Below are 15984 nucleotides of genomic sequence, written 5' to 3' on the forward strand. Positions count from 1 at the left end.
ACTAATGCAGCCTGTGATTGGCTGCAACAGTCACATGTGACGTCATCACAGACAGGCTGCACAGAAACTAGCCGGGGGTACATGGAAGCGTCACCTGGGAGTGCCAGGTGGGGTTAGTACAGACTTTTTTTTAATTTAAGGTAGAAATAGTGTGCTTGACTTGCGTTTTTTTGCTGTGGATACGCAGTAAAAATGTGCAATATTTGGCATTTGTTGCAGATTTTGACTTCCCCACTGAACTTAATGGGGAAAATCTTCAACAAGTATGTGACTATTCTGCAGCAGAAGTTGATGAAAAGTTTTCGCAGCATGGATGAGATTTGTTCAAATCTGGACAGAGTTTCTGCATCAATTCTGCTACTTGCGAACGTTACCTAATAGTACATTTACAGCTTGACCATACCCGGTTTAATTGTAGGTTCTCTTTTCTTTTTTTGGTGTGAGGAGACATTTGTTGCAAATGTTTGCGCAATTTTGCCACAATTTCAGATGCAACTATTTAACCGGTGCAATTTCTACCAAAATCAGGTGTAAACTGAATAATAAATGTGGGCCATTGTTCTCATTATTAGATTGGTGGTTTGCCACATCGAAATACATAGTCTTTTACCAATATCACTAAGTAACCCTTAATTCTGTTTCCATAGGTTACATCTCCCTGTTGGTTATCATGGACGGGCATCTTCTGTTGTGGTTTCTGGTACTACGATCAAAAGACCAAAGGGACAGATAAAGCCAAGTGATGGTAAGTTATTCATGGTCTTATACAGTGGCGATTGTACCAGGTAGGTCATCCTAATGCTATGGAGCCCATGACGGAGGGCACGCGTTCCGATACCCCTTTTTGTGATTTTTTTTTGTTCTCCATTTCTCACTGGCCTGTTAGAAAGGAATCTTTCTGCTTAAATATAATTGAAGGGGAAGTGTGAGATCATTCCCTCCAGTCATGTAACCCACTAAAGGAAGCACGGTAGATAGGCTTTCTATAATGCCCCTCTTTACTGAGAATTCATTGCACTGTGAGTGTTCAGTATAAGACAAGTTATGAGCAGGGCAGTGTAAAGATGTCCATACATTTTAGATAACTGTCCTACCGACTGCACCATTATCGTGCACGCTCGGCTCATATGAGCGTGCATGTTTATGTCAATGGGGATAGGGAAATAAACCACTGGGAGTGGCTTATTTTCTGTGGGAACAAAGGATTGGGTACGTTGAAATCCAAAATGCCTGAGCCATCTTGTCCCTGACATCTGCCTTCAGAGGAGAGTAGGGACCACTCATATACATTATATAGTCAGCCTGTTCCACTGTAATCGAAAGGTCCAGACAACTTTTAACTAATGTGTATAGGCACCTGTAGTTATAGTGGTGCGTCGCTGATGCATTCCTGCAAGCAAAAATTATTCAAAAAGTCTAGCGAAAACAACTGGTGTAAAAGGCACGACCTTTACAAAAAAACAAATCATGACAGATCCTATCCATTTCTATGAGATGAGTGCATGAGTTGGCATCAGCCTTTTTACAGTACTGTGTTTTTTTTTAACATTGTGGTCAATGGCTGGGAATTTTTTTTTTTATGCAAACGGTCATTAGTTTTACAATCAATCAGTTTTGTTCAGGTTCAGAACAATATTGGCCCTAATCCACACCAATCAGGTTATGAGTATTTTTTAGAGTCCATAAATACAATCTAATGTACATAACAGTAACTTTTTGTCCTACTCTATTCACACAGCACCAGTCAATAGCATTCACCCTTTTAGCAGAATTAAATGTTATAACTGATGACATTTCTAAGTTATAGTTATAAAATGATAAAAACATTTTTTGTGTGTTACAGTTCCGGTTTATTACCTTAGTTTTCCCACTACAAAAATATTACATTTCTCTGTCAGTTCACTCCAAAATTTTTTTTTTTTATATTAGAATTATTATTAGTTTTTTTTATTGTGTCTAGAAATTACTGTTACATGCTAGTTATTGCGCCCCCTAGTGTTCTTTGTATTACCTCTCAGAACGTCCACCCTATGCGTCTAGTGCTGGTGAACACATATGCCCAGTAGCTCTGTCCTCTTGTACACGGGTGATTCCTGTTATTTTGAAGGCCAGCCAATATGAATCGGACCACTAGAAGTGGCTTCTTCTCACTAGCGCTCAATAAATTAGGTGGACGGCTAACACGGAAATCAAAAGAACACCAGGGGGCACCATAACAAGTATGTAAAAGCAAAATCTAGACACAGGAACGTTTTTTTTCAATGATTGCAATTGAATTTTTTTTATGTTTTGCGCGATCTAATAGAGAAATTTAATATTTATTCATGGGACAACCACTTTTTGCAGGGCAGAATATATAATTGATAAAGAAAATGCATCAGTTATTCAATTCTCTTCTGCTAAAATGGCATCCTTTATTTTATGGTAATGTAAACTGGGCATAATTATGTGACTTTTTTGCAATCCAATAGTGTAGCTTTTGTTGTGCACAGAGTAAGGCCTCGTTTACACGAGCGTATTATACGCGCGTGCGACGCGCGTGCTTTTCACGCGTGTCGTACGCACCTATAATAGTCTATGGGGCTGTTTAGACGATGCGTGAATTTTGCGCTGCGTGAGTGCGTTGCGTAAAACTCACGACATGTTCTATAATCTTGCGTTTTTCACGCAACACGCACCCATTGACTTCAATGGGTGCGTGAAAACAACGCATGCCACACGGACGGTCCTGCGTTGCATGCGCGAAAATCACGCAAGAGCTGTCAAAAGGCTGAATGTAAACAGAAAAGCACCACGTGCTTTTCTGGTTACAAACATCCAAACGGAGTGTCAAATTAGAGATGAGCGCACCGAACTTCACCGGGTTCGGCCGAACTCGTTTTGACCGAACCCGGCAAAAAATGTTCGGGTACGCGACGTCAGGAGACAGTCACTGCCCACGGTGCTCAAAGACTTAAACTGTTTCAGCACCATGGACAGTGACTTTCGATCACAATCTACATATACGTGTAAAAAAAAACAGAAGTTCGGACTTACCGATAAATCCCGGCTCCTTCCTCCAGTCCGACCTCCCGGGATGACAATTCAGGCCAAGCACAGGCTGCAGCCAATCACAGGCCAAGCACAGGCTGCAGCCAATCACAGGCTGCAGCGGTCTCATGGCCTGCCGCGTCATCCTGGGAGGTGGGGCCGGATGACAAGAGAGGGACGCGTCACCAAGGCAACGGCCGGGAGACCGGACTGGAGGAAGCAGGCAGTTCATGGTAAGTTTGAACGTCTTTTTGTATTCACAGGTTGGTGTATATTGTGATCGGCATTCACTGTCGAGGGTGCTGAAAGAGTTACTGCCGATCAGTTAGCTCTTTCAGCACCTTGGACAGTGACGGGCCTCGACTACCTCATCTCTATGATGGCGGCTGCGTGAAAATCACGCAGCCGACACGGAGCTGTCAAATGCCTTTTGCGCGTTTAAAACGCAACAAGGCTGCGTATACGCAGTGCATACGCCATACAAACGCGCGCAAAACGCTGCGTTTTTTGCGCGCGCAAAACGCACACGCTCGTGTAAATGAGGCCTAAGGGTATGTGCACACGATAACTGCATTTACATCTGAAATTACGGAGCTGTTTTCAGGAGAAAATAGCTCCTGAATTTCAGACGTAATTGCTCGTACTCGCGTTTTCCGGGGCGTCCCTATTGGACGTAATTTGGAGCTGTTCTTCATTGGCTTCAATGAAAAACGGCTCCAATTACGTCCCAAGAAGAGTCCTGCACTTCTTTGACGAGGCTGTTATTTTACGCGCCGTCTTTTGACAGCGACGCGTAAAATTACAGCTCGTCGGCACAGTACATCGGCAACCCTTTGAAATGAATGGGCAGATGTTTGCCGACGTATTGGAGCTGTGTTTTCAGGCGTAATTCGAGGCGTAACACGCCTCCAATACGCCTGAAAATAGGTTGTGTGAACCCAGCCTAAGGGTATGTTCACAAGTACACGTCCGATACGCCTGAAATTACGGAGCAGTTTTCAGGAGAAAACAGCTCCGGAATTTCAGACGTAAAGGCAAGTGCAGACGTTTTTCGCAGCGTCCATTACGGACGTAATTGGAGCTGTTTTTCTATGGAGTCAATGTAAAACTGCTCCAATTACGTCCCAAGAAGTGACAGGCACATCTTTGACGCGGGCGTCTTTTTTACGCGCCGTCTTTTGACAGCGGCGCGTAAAAAAAATGACCGTCGGCACAGAACATCGTAAAGCCCATTCAAATGAATGGGCAGATGTTTGCCGGCGCATTGGAGCCGTATTTTCGGACGTAAGTCGAGGTTAAAACGCCTGAATTACGTCTCCGTAAATAGGGTGTGTGAACCGAGCCTAAGGGTATGTTCACACGGCTTATTTTCGGCCGTTTTTCGGGCCGTAAAAACGTCCATAAAATTCGGAAGCAGAACGCCTCCAAACATCTGCCCATTGATTTCAATGGGAAAAACGTCGCTTTGTTCCAATGGGCCGTTTTTTTGCGCGGCCGCGTAAAAAAAAGTCAGCGAAAAAGAAGTTCATTCCACTTTTTCAGCCGGTTTTCATAGACTATGGAAAAACATCTCCAAAAACGTCCGTAAAACTGCCGCGAAAATCGCGAGTGGCTCAAAAAACGTCAAGGGAAAACAGCTCCTGATTTTCAGACGTTTAAGCCACTCGCGTTTTTCGCTGCTTTTTTTACGGCTGTGTTTGGAGCGGTTTTGAATAGAATCTATGAAAAACCGCTCCAAAAACGTCCCAAGAAGTGACCTGCACTTCTTTTTCTCGGCCATAAAAAAACGGCCCGTCGGAACAGAACGCCGTTTTTCCCATTGAAATCAATGGGCAGATGTTTGGAGGCGTTCTGCTTCCGATTTTTTTGTCCGTTTACGGTCCGAAAAACGGCCGAAAATAAGCCGTCTGAATATACCCTAAGTGATTGGTACAGAAACCAATGGAGTCCCTTTTCCTATTCCCTTTATAAAAATGCATTAAAAAGTACCTATCACATGACAGAGCCCTTTATTTTAGGACATCTATAAGAAACGGAGACAGTAGGGACAAAAAAAAACAAAAGAACGAGTCTGTGGAAGTGTAAGGAGCATCACGTGACACCTTGTAGACAGCAAGGATAGTTGCGAAGGCTCACACGATCTAATTTGCATATGACTCATGAAATCTTTTGACGTCCTGTTTAGAAAATGGGGGCTGTTTAGTGGGTGTCGTGGCAGTTACTATCTATTTGCAATAAAATAAAAAGCTCTGTCCGGTGACAGATGGTTTTTAAAGGGGGTTTAGAAAACCGATTTACGAATACCCTTGGGTTAATTCTGCGTCATTTAGGATCATCACCTGTTAGCCTGAATGGCTACAAAGAGTATATCTCGCCATGGAAAACCCATTTTGTCCATGTATATGTAATCCATAATTTCTCCTGTGGTGGCGCTGCATGTGAACTGAAAACTTTCTGCAGTGTACAACTCATCGCTGAGGGTCGCAGGAATAAGACTCCCTATGATTAGCTTATTCTCAGGGGATTTCCGAAGTAAATTGAATTGTCAAAAGTGGATAACCCCTTTAAATGCATTTAAAATAATGTAGAAGGTAATTTTTAAATATACTTGTACGGTTAAACCGCTAGTTTTGTCCCTTTTTGTGGTCCTGACCGGCTATCGATAGGGGACCCGTAAGGGTATGTTCACACGGCTTATTTTCGGCCGTTTTTAGAACGCCTCCAAACATGTGCTTATTGATTTCAATGGGAAAAATGGCGTTCTGTTCCGACGAGGCGTTTTTTTACAGCTCCAAAAACGGCTGTAAAAAACACAGCGAAAAACGTGAGTTGCTTAAAAAACATCTGAAAATCAGGAGCTGTTTTCCCCTGAAAACAGCTCCGTATTTTCAGACGTTTTTTGCTAAGTGTGTGAACATAGACTAACTTTGCATCTGGTATTTGAGTATTTTTCCAGCTGATCATTTTGACTTTCTTATTCTAGACAAACCACCAATTTTTGATGCCAGCAAACTCTTGGACATTGAGCTAGAAATGGTGAGGAGTTCTTCAGTTTATATCCGATGTGTACATTATGCCTTCATGCAGCAGTCCATGTGCCACGGTATGGAGAAGCGCTGTATTTTGGAGATATTCAGTGTCTGATAGAGGGTGCCTACATAGGAAATCAGAGGCATATGGCAGTACAGTTGCTCTCCATGGAACAGATCCATACAACTTAGTGGTTGTACAGGGCCGCAATAGGGCCACGTGCATGAGTCCTTACACTTTTTAGCAGTGTATAGATCAGTGGTGGACAACTGGCAGCCTACAGGAACAAGAGATAGAGAACAAGTGAACAAGAGATATGGAAACAGGTTATTGCGGCCACTTGGTTTCTCTACCTCTCTGCTGCAAAAGGGCACATAGTATTGGGACATTGAATGTAATGTGCGAGACACTGTGATGGAATAAGGGACACATCTTAGGCCTCCATAATGTGGTACAGATGTAGCTGTCTTTATCTTGACACATTAAATACACAGCGGCAAGAAACTTTAACTTGACTTTATCAGCGGCTTTCCAATGGCTTTTTGCTGTGTGATGTCACGCTGCCGCAAGTTATCAGATTCAAGATAAACTGTACTACATCTGTAGGTTAAGCGCCACTGGTATAGGGAGTTGTATATACAGCAACCCCTTAATACACTAGAATTACTGAAAAGTATCTGTTTAGTTAAGTACAATCTGATTGTACTGACATCTTAATGCAACCACTACATCTCTTACAGTGTTGTGACTCTTCCTACAGTCCTAAATAGAAAAGAAGTCTAGAAATACTATGATATGCGCAGGGTTCAAATGATCTATTCCAGGTCTGGAAAAGTTGGGTCAAAGACTATTGTCACATTCACGAACAATTTTTTGTTCCAACTTATCTAAAATGAATCAATACTGCAATAGGTCTTCATTTCCTATGGTTTTGTTTCTACAGATCCTATGTAGATCTATGTGTCTCCATGGTAACAGATAACACACCCTGTGTAGTCTGATCCTGTAGTTATACACCTTTTATCTGTGCCCTACTTCTTGCTAACTAATGAAATGTATGTAGGAAACAGTAGGGGACAGATGGAAGGGACCATGATTGCAGGATCAGACTACAAATTGTTTGTTGTCTGTTACCATGGAGACGTACAGGTCTTCAAAGGAATATAGAAACAAAACTATATGAACTCAAGATTTATTGCAAAGTTGATATGTCCAGTGCGTTTGAGCTGAAGGCGGCAGCTGATTTGTTTTAATTCAGCTTCAAAGGCTTTCATAGTTCCCTCTCTTCTATATAGTTTTCCTTAAAAACAATTTGATCTGCATATTGAAAGATGATATTTGTTGATGGATCTAACCAATTTCATCAGGATCTCATGTATATGGGGACAGGCTAACACTTTAAACGGAAACATGAAAATAAAAGTTATTCTAATTACTTATTAGGGAGTCCTTCACATTTCCTAATGGATTTGTTTTGTCTCTACTATTTGCTAAGCAGCATCCAGACAATGCTTGGCAGTAAAAACCGCAGGTAACATATCCGGATCTCCATGTTCCTGTGGAGATATGGATGTGTCATATATTATATTGGTAATGGTTGATGCCGTGTATTGATGTGCCCAGCACTTCAATCTGTAAAATCTGGGCCCCATAAAGACAAGTGGTCAGGGTCCATTGTGCTCTTTTCCTTCGATCCTCTTTCTTGAATACCACTGTTTACTCTTGATGGACACGTGGGGAAGAACATAGCCCTTTTCCAGCATAAAATTACGTTATTCCCTTTCCAACACACAGTGGCAATGGATCTGTGGGTTCCATACCACATAGCACCCCATTTTTGAAAGTTAAAGGACCATTGTGCCTGTCCGATTGGATGAGTATTAGGTGACAAGTGAGCGCTGACATATGAGTATGGGCCTCATATTGGACTCATTTGTCTGAGCCCCTGACGGCAATACCAACTATACTGCCCTAATGGTGGTCCATTAGCCCTTCTAGCCCCTGGTGGCTGAAAGAGAAAGATGGCTGCCACATTGTCAGTCTCAATTTTTAAAGGGGTTGTCTGGTTTGGATTCTTGGACCTTTTTTGTTAGTAGGGACCCCTGATGACTAGCTGATTGCAGGGAATCCCACTTCCTCCAGTCCCTATTTCCCCTGGAGCAATGCTGCATGGAAATAAGTCCATTCACTGAGCTAATTGAAATCAATGGCTGTCCATTTAATGCATTCATGGGCCAGTTTCTCCAATGCAAGAATCACTTTGTTGTGGGGTCCCAAATATTAATTCAGAATGTCCTAATAGAGCATTTTATAAAGGGGACAAAAAATCTCAACCCTTTTATATGTCACATAGAAATCTCAGCCTGGAAATCACACAATTCTCCAGAAAACAAGTACAATCTGTGATTTTATTGTTTTTTTAAAGCAGCTAAAAATCAAGAGCAATTATCATTTCTCATTTACAGGCTTTCTTTGTGGGCCCAGGAAATGATTTAGGAAAACCAATTCCCATTCAGAAAACTGATGAGCACATCTTTGGAATGGTACTGATGAATGATTGGAGTGGTAAGAATCTCAGGAGATGCTTTATCAGAGAGAAGATGATGGAAATGCTCCCAAATGTTTAGTGCTGGCTTGAGAACGAAACTCTCCTTTGGCAACCGCTGCTCCTAGGTTTATGCCCTTCTCCCCATAAAAATAAACATGCACACGTGGCTGAGCCGAGCATGCATGCTTATGGTGGAGTTGGAAGCATTCGGCCAACAGTTATTTCATGTAAATGGCCGGCTTAGGGCTTGTGCTGCACAATTGCCCCCTATTGGCAAAAGCATTGTACTGCACCTTATTCAAGATTACCAGTATTAGGTGGCCCCTTTATTGGGCGTACTGCCCACGCTGCTGCAGCAATACCTTATGTTAGGGCTATGCTTGTTTTGTACTGTGCATAATGGCCGTCAAAAAATAGGACATGTCCTATTTTTGGCCGTTTTCACAGCCATACGGCCCCCATAGAAGTCAAAGGATCTGTTTTTAACGGCTGTCAATACATGTAACAACCATTAAAAATGGATCTATGACATGGGGATTGTGTAAAGGATCTGCCAGGCACTGCTTCGGGGTTAATTCCCAGAATTAATCAGTCAACACCTGAGTGTACATCCCTGAGACAGACACCAGCTTCCTCCACTCAGGCTGGCAGGCTTAGGAGTGGGAGAGCCTATCGCAACCTGGCCAGACTCAGCTAGCTCCCGCCCTCGGTCTATTTAAGCCTGCTCTTCCTGTCCATCTGTGCTTGTGAATTCTTTCCTTGAGGTTTCCTGGCCCAGCTACAGCTCCTGCTACTTTTTGATCCTGCTCCATACAGACCCCGGCTTACCGACTACTCTTCTGCTTTTCGCTTTGTACCTCGCACTCTCCTGGCTTGACTCGGCTCGTTCACTACTCTGTTGCTCACGGTGTTTCCGCGAGCAACTGCCCATTTCCCTTGCTTGTATTCCCTTGTTTGTTTGTCGTGTTTGTCATGCACTTACTGAGCGCAGGGACCGCCGCCCAGTTGTACCCCGTCGCCTAGGGCGGGTCGTTGCAAGTAGGCAGGGACAGAGTGGCGGGTAGATTAGGGCTCACTTGTCCGTTTCCCTACCCCCCCCACCATTACAAATTCACAAGCCCTATACCTAGTCTACCCTGGTCCCTGACACCATTATGGAACCCCGTGAAACCCTGGCTCAGCAAATGCAGGGTCTCTCCCTACAGGTCCAGGCCCTGGCTCAGAGGGTCAACCAGCCTGATGCTACCTTGGTAGTTCCCCTCACTGCACCCCTTGAACCCCACCTCAAGTTGCCCGACCGGTTCTCAGGTGACCGGAGGGCTTTTCTCTCCTTTCGGGAGAGTTGTAGGCTTTACTTTCGCTTAAAGCCTCACTCCTCAGGTTCTGAGAGCCAGCGGGTGGGTATAATTATGTCCCGGCTCCAGGAAGGGCCCCAAGAGTGGGCCTTCTCCTTGGCTCCTGGCGCCCCTGAACTTTCCTCCGTTGATTGTTTCTTTTCTGCCCTCGGACTTATTTATGACGAGACTGACAGAACTGCCTTTGCCGAGAGTCAGCTGGTGACCTTACGTCAGGGTAAGAGACCTGTTGAGGAGTATTGCTCTGACTTTAGGAAGTGGTGCGTAGCTTCTCGGTGGAATGACCCTGCCTTAAGGTGCCAGTTTAGGTTGGGTCTGTCGAATGCCCTGAAAGACCTGCTAGTTAGTTATCCCTCTTCTGACTCCTTAGACCAGGTTATGGCTTTAGTGGTACGACTTGACCGACGTCTCAGGGAACGACAACGTGAACGTTTATGTGTTTTTTCCTCCGACTCCCCCATGATGCCTCCCGAAGTCCCGTTGCTTCGTTTCTCCCCTAAAGACTCAGAAATACCTATGCAACTCGGGGCCTCCGTGTCCCCTCAACAACGTAGAGAATTCCGCAGGAAGAATGGTCTCTGCTTCTACTGTGGGGATGTCAAGCATCAAGTAAACAACTGTCCCAAGCGTAAGAATGCTGTCAGAGAGCTCCCGCGTCTAAGTGATCATCGGGGAGGTCACTTGGGCGCACAGGTATTTCCCGTAAATATGAAACGTACTAAGATATTGCTTCCCTTTCAGGTCTCTTTTGGTGGTAGGTCTGCTACCGGCAGTGCCTTCGTGGATTCAGGGTCCTCTACTAATATCATGTCTGTGGAATTTGCTATGTCTCTCGCTATGCCTCTGATTGATTTGCCTAAACCTGTTCCGGTAGTGGGTATCGACTCCACTCCTCTTGCTAATGGTTATTTTACACAGCATACCCCTGTTTTTGAACTCCTTGTTGGCTCCATGCATTTGGAGCAATGCTCTGTACTATTGATGCAGGGATTATCGTACGATTTGGTTCTAGGTCTTCCCTGGTTGCAGTTGCATAATCCTACGTTTGACTGGAATACTGGGGAGCTAACCAAATGGGGTAATGAATGTTGTACGTCATGTTTTTCTGTTAATTCTATTTCTCCCCCTAAGGAGGTGAATACGCTACCCGAGTTTGTTCAGGACTTCGCTGATGTTTTCTCTAAAGAGGCCTCCGAAGTATTACCGCCTCATAGAGAATACGATTGCGCTATCGAATTGGTACCAGGAGCTAAGCTTCCTAAGGGTAGGATATTTAACCTTTCTTGTCCCGAACGTGAAGCCATGAGGGAGTATATCCAGGAATCCCTGGCCAAGGGTTACATTCGTCCCTCTTCTTCTCCGGTAGGTGCTGGCTTCTTCTTCGTAGGGAAGAAGGATGGGGGTCTTAGGCCATGCATTGACTACCGTGGCCTGAATAAGGTCACGGTAAGGAACCAGTATCCCCTTCCTTTGATTCCTGATCTCTTTAATCAGGTTCAGGGGGCCCAATGGTTCTCTAAATTGGATCTACGGGGGGCGTATAACCTTATTCGCATCAAAGAGGGGGATGAGTGGAAGACTGCGTTTAACACGCCCGAAGGCCATTTCGAATACCTCGTCATGCCCTTTGGGTTGTGCAATGCCCCTGCGGTCTTCCAGAACTTCATAAATGAGATTTTGAGAAATTACCTGGGGATATTTCTTGTAGTGTACCTTGATGACATATTGGTGTTTTCCAGGGACTGGTCCTCCCACATAGAGCATGTCAGGAAAGTGCTCCAGGTCCTTCGAGAAAACAAACTGTTTGCCAAAATCGAAAAATGTGTATTTGGGGTACAGGAGATACCATTTTTAGGTCAAATCCTCACTCCTCATGAATTCCGCATGGACCCTGCCAAGGTTCAGGCTGTGGCTGAATGGGTCCAACCTGCCTCCCTGAAAGCGCTACAGTGTTTTTTGGGGTTCGCTAACTATTACAGGAGATTTATTGCTAACCTCTCGGTCGTCGCTAAGCCTCTTACGGACCTCACTCGCAAGGGTGCTGATGTCCTCCATTGGCCCCCTGAGGCCGTCCAGGCTTTTGAGACCCTCAAGAAGTGCTTTATCTCGGCCCCCGTGCTGGTTCAGCCCAACCAAAGGGAGCCATTTATTGTGGAGGTTGACGCGTCCGAGGTGGGAGTGGGGGCCGTCTTGTCCCAGGGTACCAGCTCCCTCACCCATCTCCGCCCCTGTGCTTACTTTTCTAGGAAGTTTTCGCCCACGGAGTGTAACTATGATATTGGCAACCGCGAACTTTTAGCCATTAAATGGGCATTTGAAGAGTGGCGCCACTTCCTGGAGGGGGCTAGGCACCAGGTAACGGTCCTTACCGACCACAAGAATCTGGTTTTCCTAGAATCTGCCCGGAGGCTAAACCCGAGACAAGCTCGATGGGCGTTGTTTTTTACCAGATTCAATTTTTTGGTTACCTATAGGGCCGGGTCTAAAAATATTAAGGCGGATGCACTGTCGCGTAGCTTCATGGCCAGCCCTCCTTCGGAGGAAGATCCTGTTTGTATTTTGCCTCCAGGTATAGTCATTTCCTCTATCGAGTCCGATTTAGTCTCTGAAATTGCTGCTGATCAAGGTTCAGCTCCTGGGAACCTTCCTGAGAACAAGCTGTTTGTTCCCCTGCAATTCCGGCTAAGGGTACTTAGGGAAAATCACGACTCCGCACTATCTGGCCATCCAGGCATCCTGGGTACCAAACACCTCATTACCAGAAATTATTGGTGGCCTGGTTTGCCTAAAGACGTTAAGGCCTACGTCGCCGCCTGTGAGGTTTGTGCCAGGTCCAAGACTCCCAGGTCCCGACCAGCGGGCTTACTGCGTTCGTTGCCCATTCCCCAGAGACCTTGGACACATATCTCCATGGATTTTATCACCGATTTGCCTCCATCCCAAGGCAAGTCGGTGGTGTGGGTGGTGGTAGACCGCTTCAGTAAAATGTGCCACTTTGTGCCCCTCAAGAAACTACCCAACGCCAAGACGTTGGCTACCTTGTTTATCAAACACATCCTGCGTCTCCATGGGGTCCCCGTCAATATTGTTTCTGACAGAGGGGTACAATTTGTTTCATTGTTTTGGAGAGCCTTCTGTAATAAGTTGGGGATTGATCTGTCCTTCTCCTCTGCTTTCCATCCTGAAACCAATGGCCAAACGGAGAGGACTAATCAGTCTCTAGAACAATACTTAAGATGTTTTGTCTCTGACTGTCAATTTGATTGGGTTTCTTTCATTCCCCTCGCCGAATTTTCCCTTAATAACCGGGTCAGTAACTCGTCAGGGGTCTCTCCCTTTTTCTGTAATTTTGGGTTTAATCCACGGTTCTCCTCCGTTTCACCTGGTTGTTCCAACAATCCCGAGGTGGAGGTCGTTCATCGGGATCTGTGCACAGTCTGGGCCCAGGTTCAGAAGAACCTAGAGGCGTCCCAGAGCATACAGAAGGCTCAGGCCGATAGAAGACGTTCTGCTAACCCCCTGTTTGTGGTCGGGGATCTGGTGTGGTTGTCATCCAGGAACTTGCGTCTCAAGGTTCCGTCCAAAAAGTTTGCTCCCCGGTTTATTGGGCCGTATAAGGTCATTGAGGTCCTCAGTCCTGTCTCTTTCCGGCTGGAGTTACCCCCGTCTTTTCGTATACACAACGTGTTTCATGCCTCCCTCCTGAAACGCTGCTCCCCGTCCTTGGCCCCCTCGAGGAAACCTCCTGTTCCCGTCCTCACCCCTGAGGGGGTGGAATTTGAGGTGGCCAGGATCGTGGACAGCAAGATGGTCCAAGGCTCCCTCCAGTACCTGGTCCATTGGAGAGGATACGGGCCCGAGGAGAGGACTTGGGTACCCGCCCGGGATGTTCACGCTGGGGTATTGGTCAGGAGGTTCCACCTGCGTTTCCCCAGTAAGCCAGGTCCACTTAGAAAGGGTCCGGTGGCCCCTCATAAAAGGGGGGGTACTGTAAAGGATCTGCCAGGCACTGCTTCGGGGTTAATTCCCAGAATTAATCAGTCAACACCTGAGTGTACATCCCTGAGACAGACACCAGCTTCCTCCACTCAGGCTGGCAGGCTTAGGAGTGGGAGAGCCTATCGCAACCTGGCCAGACTCAGCTAGCTCCCGCCCTCGGTCTATTTAAGCCTGCTCTTCCTGTCCATCTGTGCTTGTGAATTCTTTCCTTGAGGTTTCCTGGCCCAGCTACAGCTCCTGCTACTTTTTGATCCTGCTCCATACAGACCCCGGCTTACCGACTACTCTTCTGCTTTTCGCTTTGTACCTCGCACTCTCCTGGCTTGACTCGGCTCGTTCACTACTCTGTTGCTCACGGTGTTTCCGCGAGCAACTGCCCATTTCCCTTGCTTGTATTCCCTTGTTTGTTTGTCGTGTTTGTCATGCACTTACTGAGCGCAGGGACCGCCGCCCAGTTGTACCCCGTCGCCTAGGGCGGGTCGTTGCAAGTAGGCAGGGACAGAGTGGCGGGTAGATTAGGGCTCACTTGTCCGTTTCCCTACCCCCCCCACCATTACAGATTGGCAAGGGAAATACTAGTTCCCTTGCTGGCTATCGGCGGCATACTCACCGATGCAGCCACGTCTTCAGGTGTGGTCTCTTGTCTTCACGGGTTCTGTGAATGCGACGCGATGATGCCATCGTGCCGCCTTCGCAGATCCCGTGCAGACGAGAGACCACACCTGAAGAAGATGAGAGACGGCGCTGCATCCGTGAGTATGAAGGGCAGCCGAAAATTAAATGTAATGTATTTTTGCGCTCACTACAAGGGTAGTGTGGCGCTAGTACAGGGGGCATTGTACGTAGTGGTCAACTGTAGTGAATTTTCCGAGACTGACCAGAATTTACAGAAAATTCCTACAGGGATTGTGGAGTGGTGTGTGTGGCATCCTCTACAGGGCGTCTGTGTGGCATCCTCTACAGGGCGTCTGTGTGGCATCCTCTACAGGGCGTCTGTGTGGCATCTTCTACGGGGCGTCTGTGTGGCATCTTCTACGGGGCGTCTGTGTGGCATCTTCTACAGGGCGTCTGTGTGGCATCCTCTACAGGGCGTCTGTGTGGCATCCTCTACAGGGCGTCTGTGTGGCATCCTCTACAGGGCGTCTGTGTGGCATCCTCTACAGGGCGTCTGTGTGGCATCCTCTACAGGGAGTCTGTGCGGCATCCTCTACAGGGCGTCTGTGGGGCATCCTCTATATCGGGGCTGTGCGGCATAGTCTACATCGAGGCTGTGCGGCATAGTCTACAGGGAGGCTGTGCGGCATAGTCTACAGGAAGGCTGTGCGGCATAGTCTACAGGGAGGCTGTGCGGCATAGTCTACAGGGAGGCTGTGCGGCATAGTCTACAGGGAGGCTGTGCGGCATAGTCTACAGGGAGGCTGTGCGGCATAGTCTACAGGGAGGCTGTGCGGCATAGTCTACAGGGAGGCTGTGCGGCATAGTCTACAGGGAGGCTGTGCGGCATAGTCTACAGGGAGGCTGTGCGGCATAGTCTACAGGGAGGCTGTGCGGCATAGTCTACAGGGAGGCTGTGCGGCATAGTCTACAGGGAGTCTGTGCGGCATAGTCTACAGGGAGGCTGTGCGGCATAGTCTACAGGGAGGCTGTGCGGCATAGTCTACAGGGAGGCTGTGCGGCATAGTCTACAGGGAGGCTGTGCGGCATAGTCTACAGGGAGGCTGTGCGGCATAGTCTACAGGGAGGCTGTGCGGCATAGTCTACAGGGAGGCTGTGCGGCATAGTCTACAGGGAGGCTGTGCGGCATAGTCTACAGGGAGGCTGTGCGGCATAGTCTACAGGGAGGCTGTGCGGCATAGTCTACAGGGAGGCTGTGCGGCATAGTCTACAGGGAGGCTGTGCGGCATCATATACAGGGGGGCTGTGAAACAATCATGACAATGACCTTCCTATGGGTGTTTTCAGGAAGTTGGGACAAAAAAAGCCTGACAAATGAAATATATCAGTTTTTTTAACGGCCATGAA

At 46.7% G+C, this 15984-nt stretch overlaps 1 protein-coding gene across 1 annotated transcript in view; it reads left to right on the forward strand.

The window, feature by feature from the left end:
- The window catches only part of FAH (fumarylacetoacetate hydrolase), a 70950-nt gene that overhangs the window by 24197 nt on the left and 30769 nt on the right, over nt 1–15984 (forward strand). Inside the window, exons 6-8 of the mRNA XM_075858446.1 lie at nt 648–745; nt 6014–6066; nt 8526–8625. Coding sequence (XP_075714561.1) covers nt 648–745; nt 6014–6066; nt 8526–8625 — 251 coding nt within the window. The remainder of the gene's footprint in view (nt 1–647; nt 746–6013; nt 6067–8525; nt 8626–15984) is intronic.

The sequence above is a fragment of the Rhinoderma darwinii genome, chromosome 3 (genome assembly GCF_050947455.1).
Source record: "Rhinoderma darwinii isolate aRhiDar2 chromosome 3, aRhiDar2.hap1, whole genome shotgun sequence".
NCBI classification, from domain to species: Eukaryota; Metazoa; Chordata; class Amphibia; order Anura; family Rhinodermatidae; genus Rhinoderma; species Rhinoderma darwinii.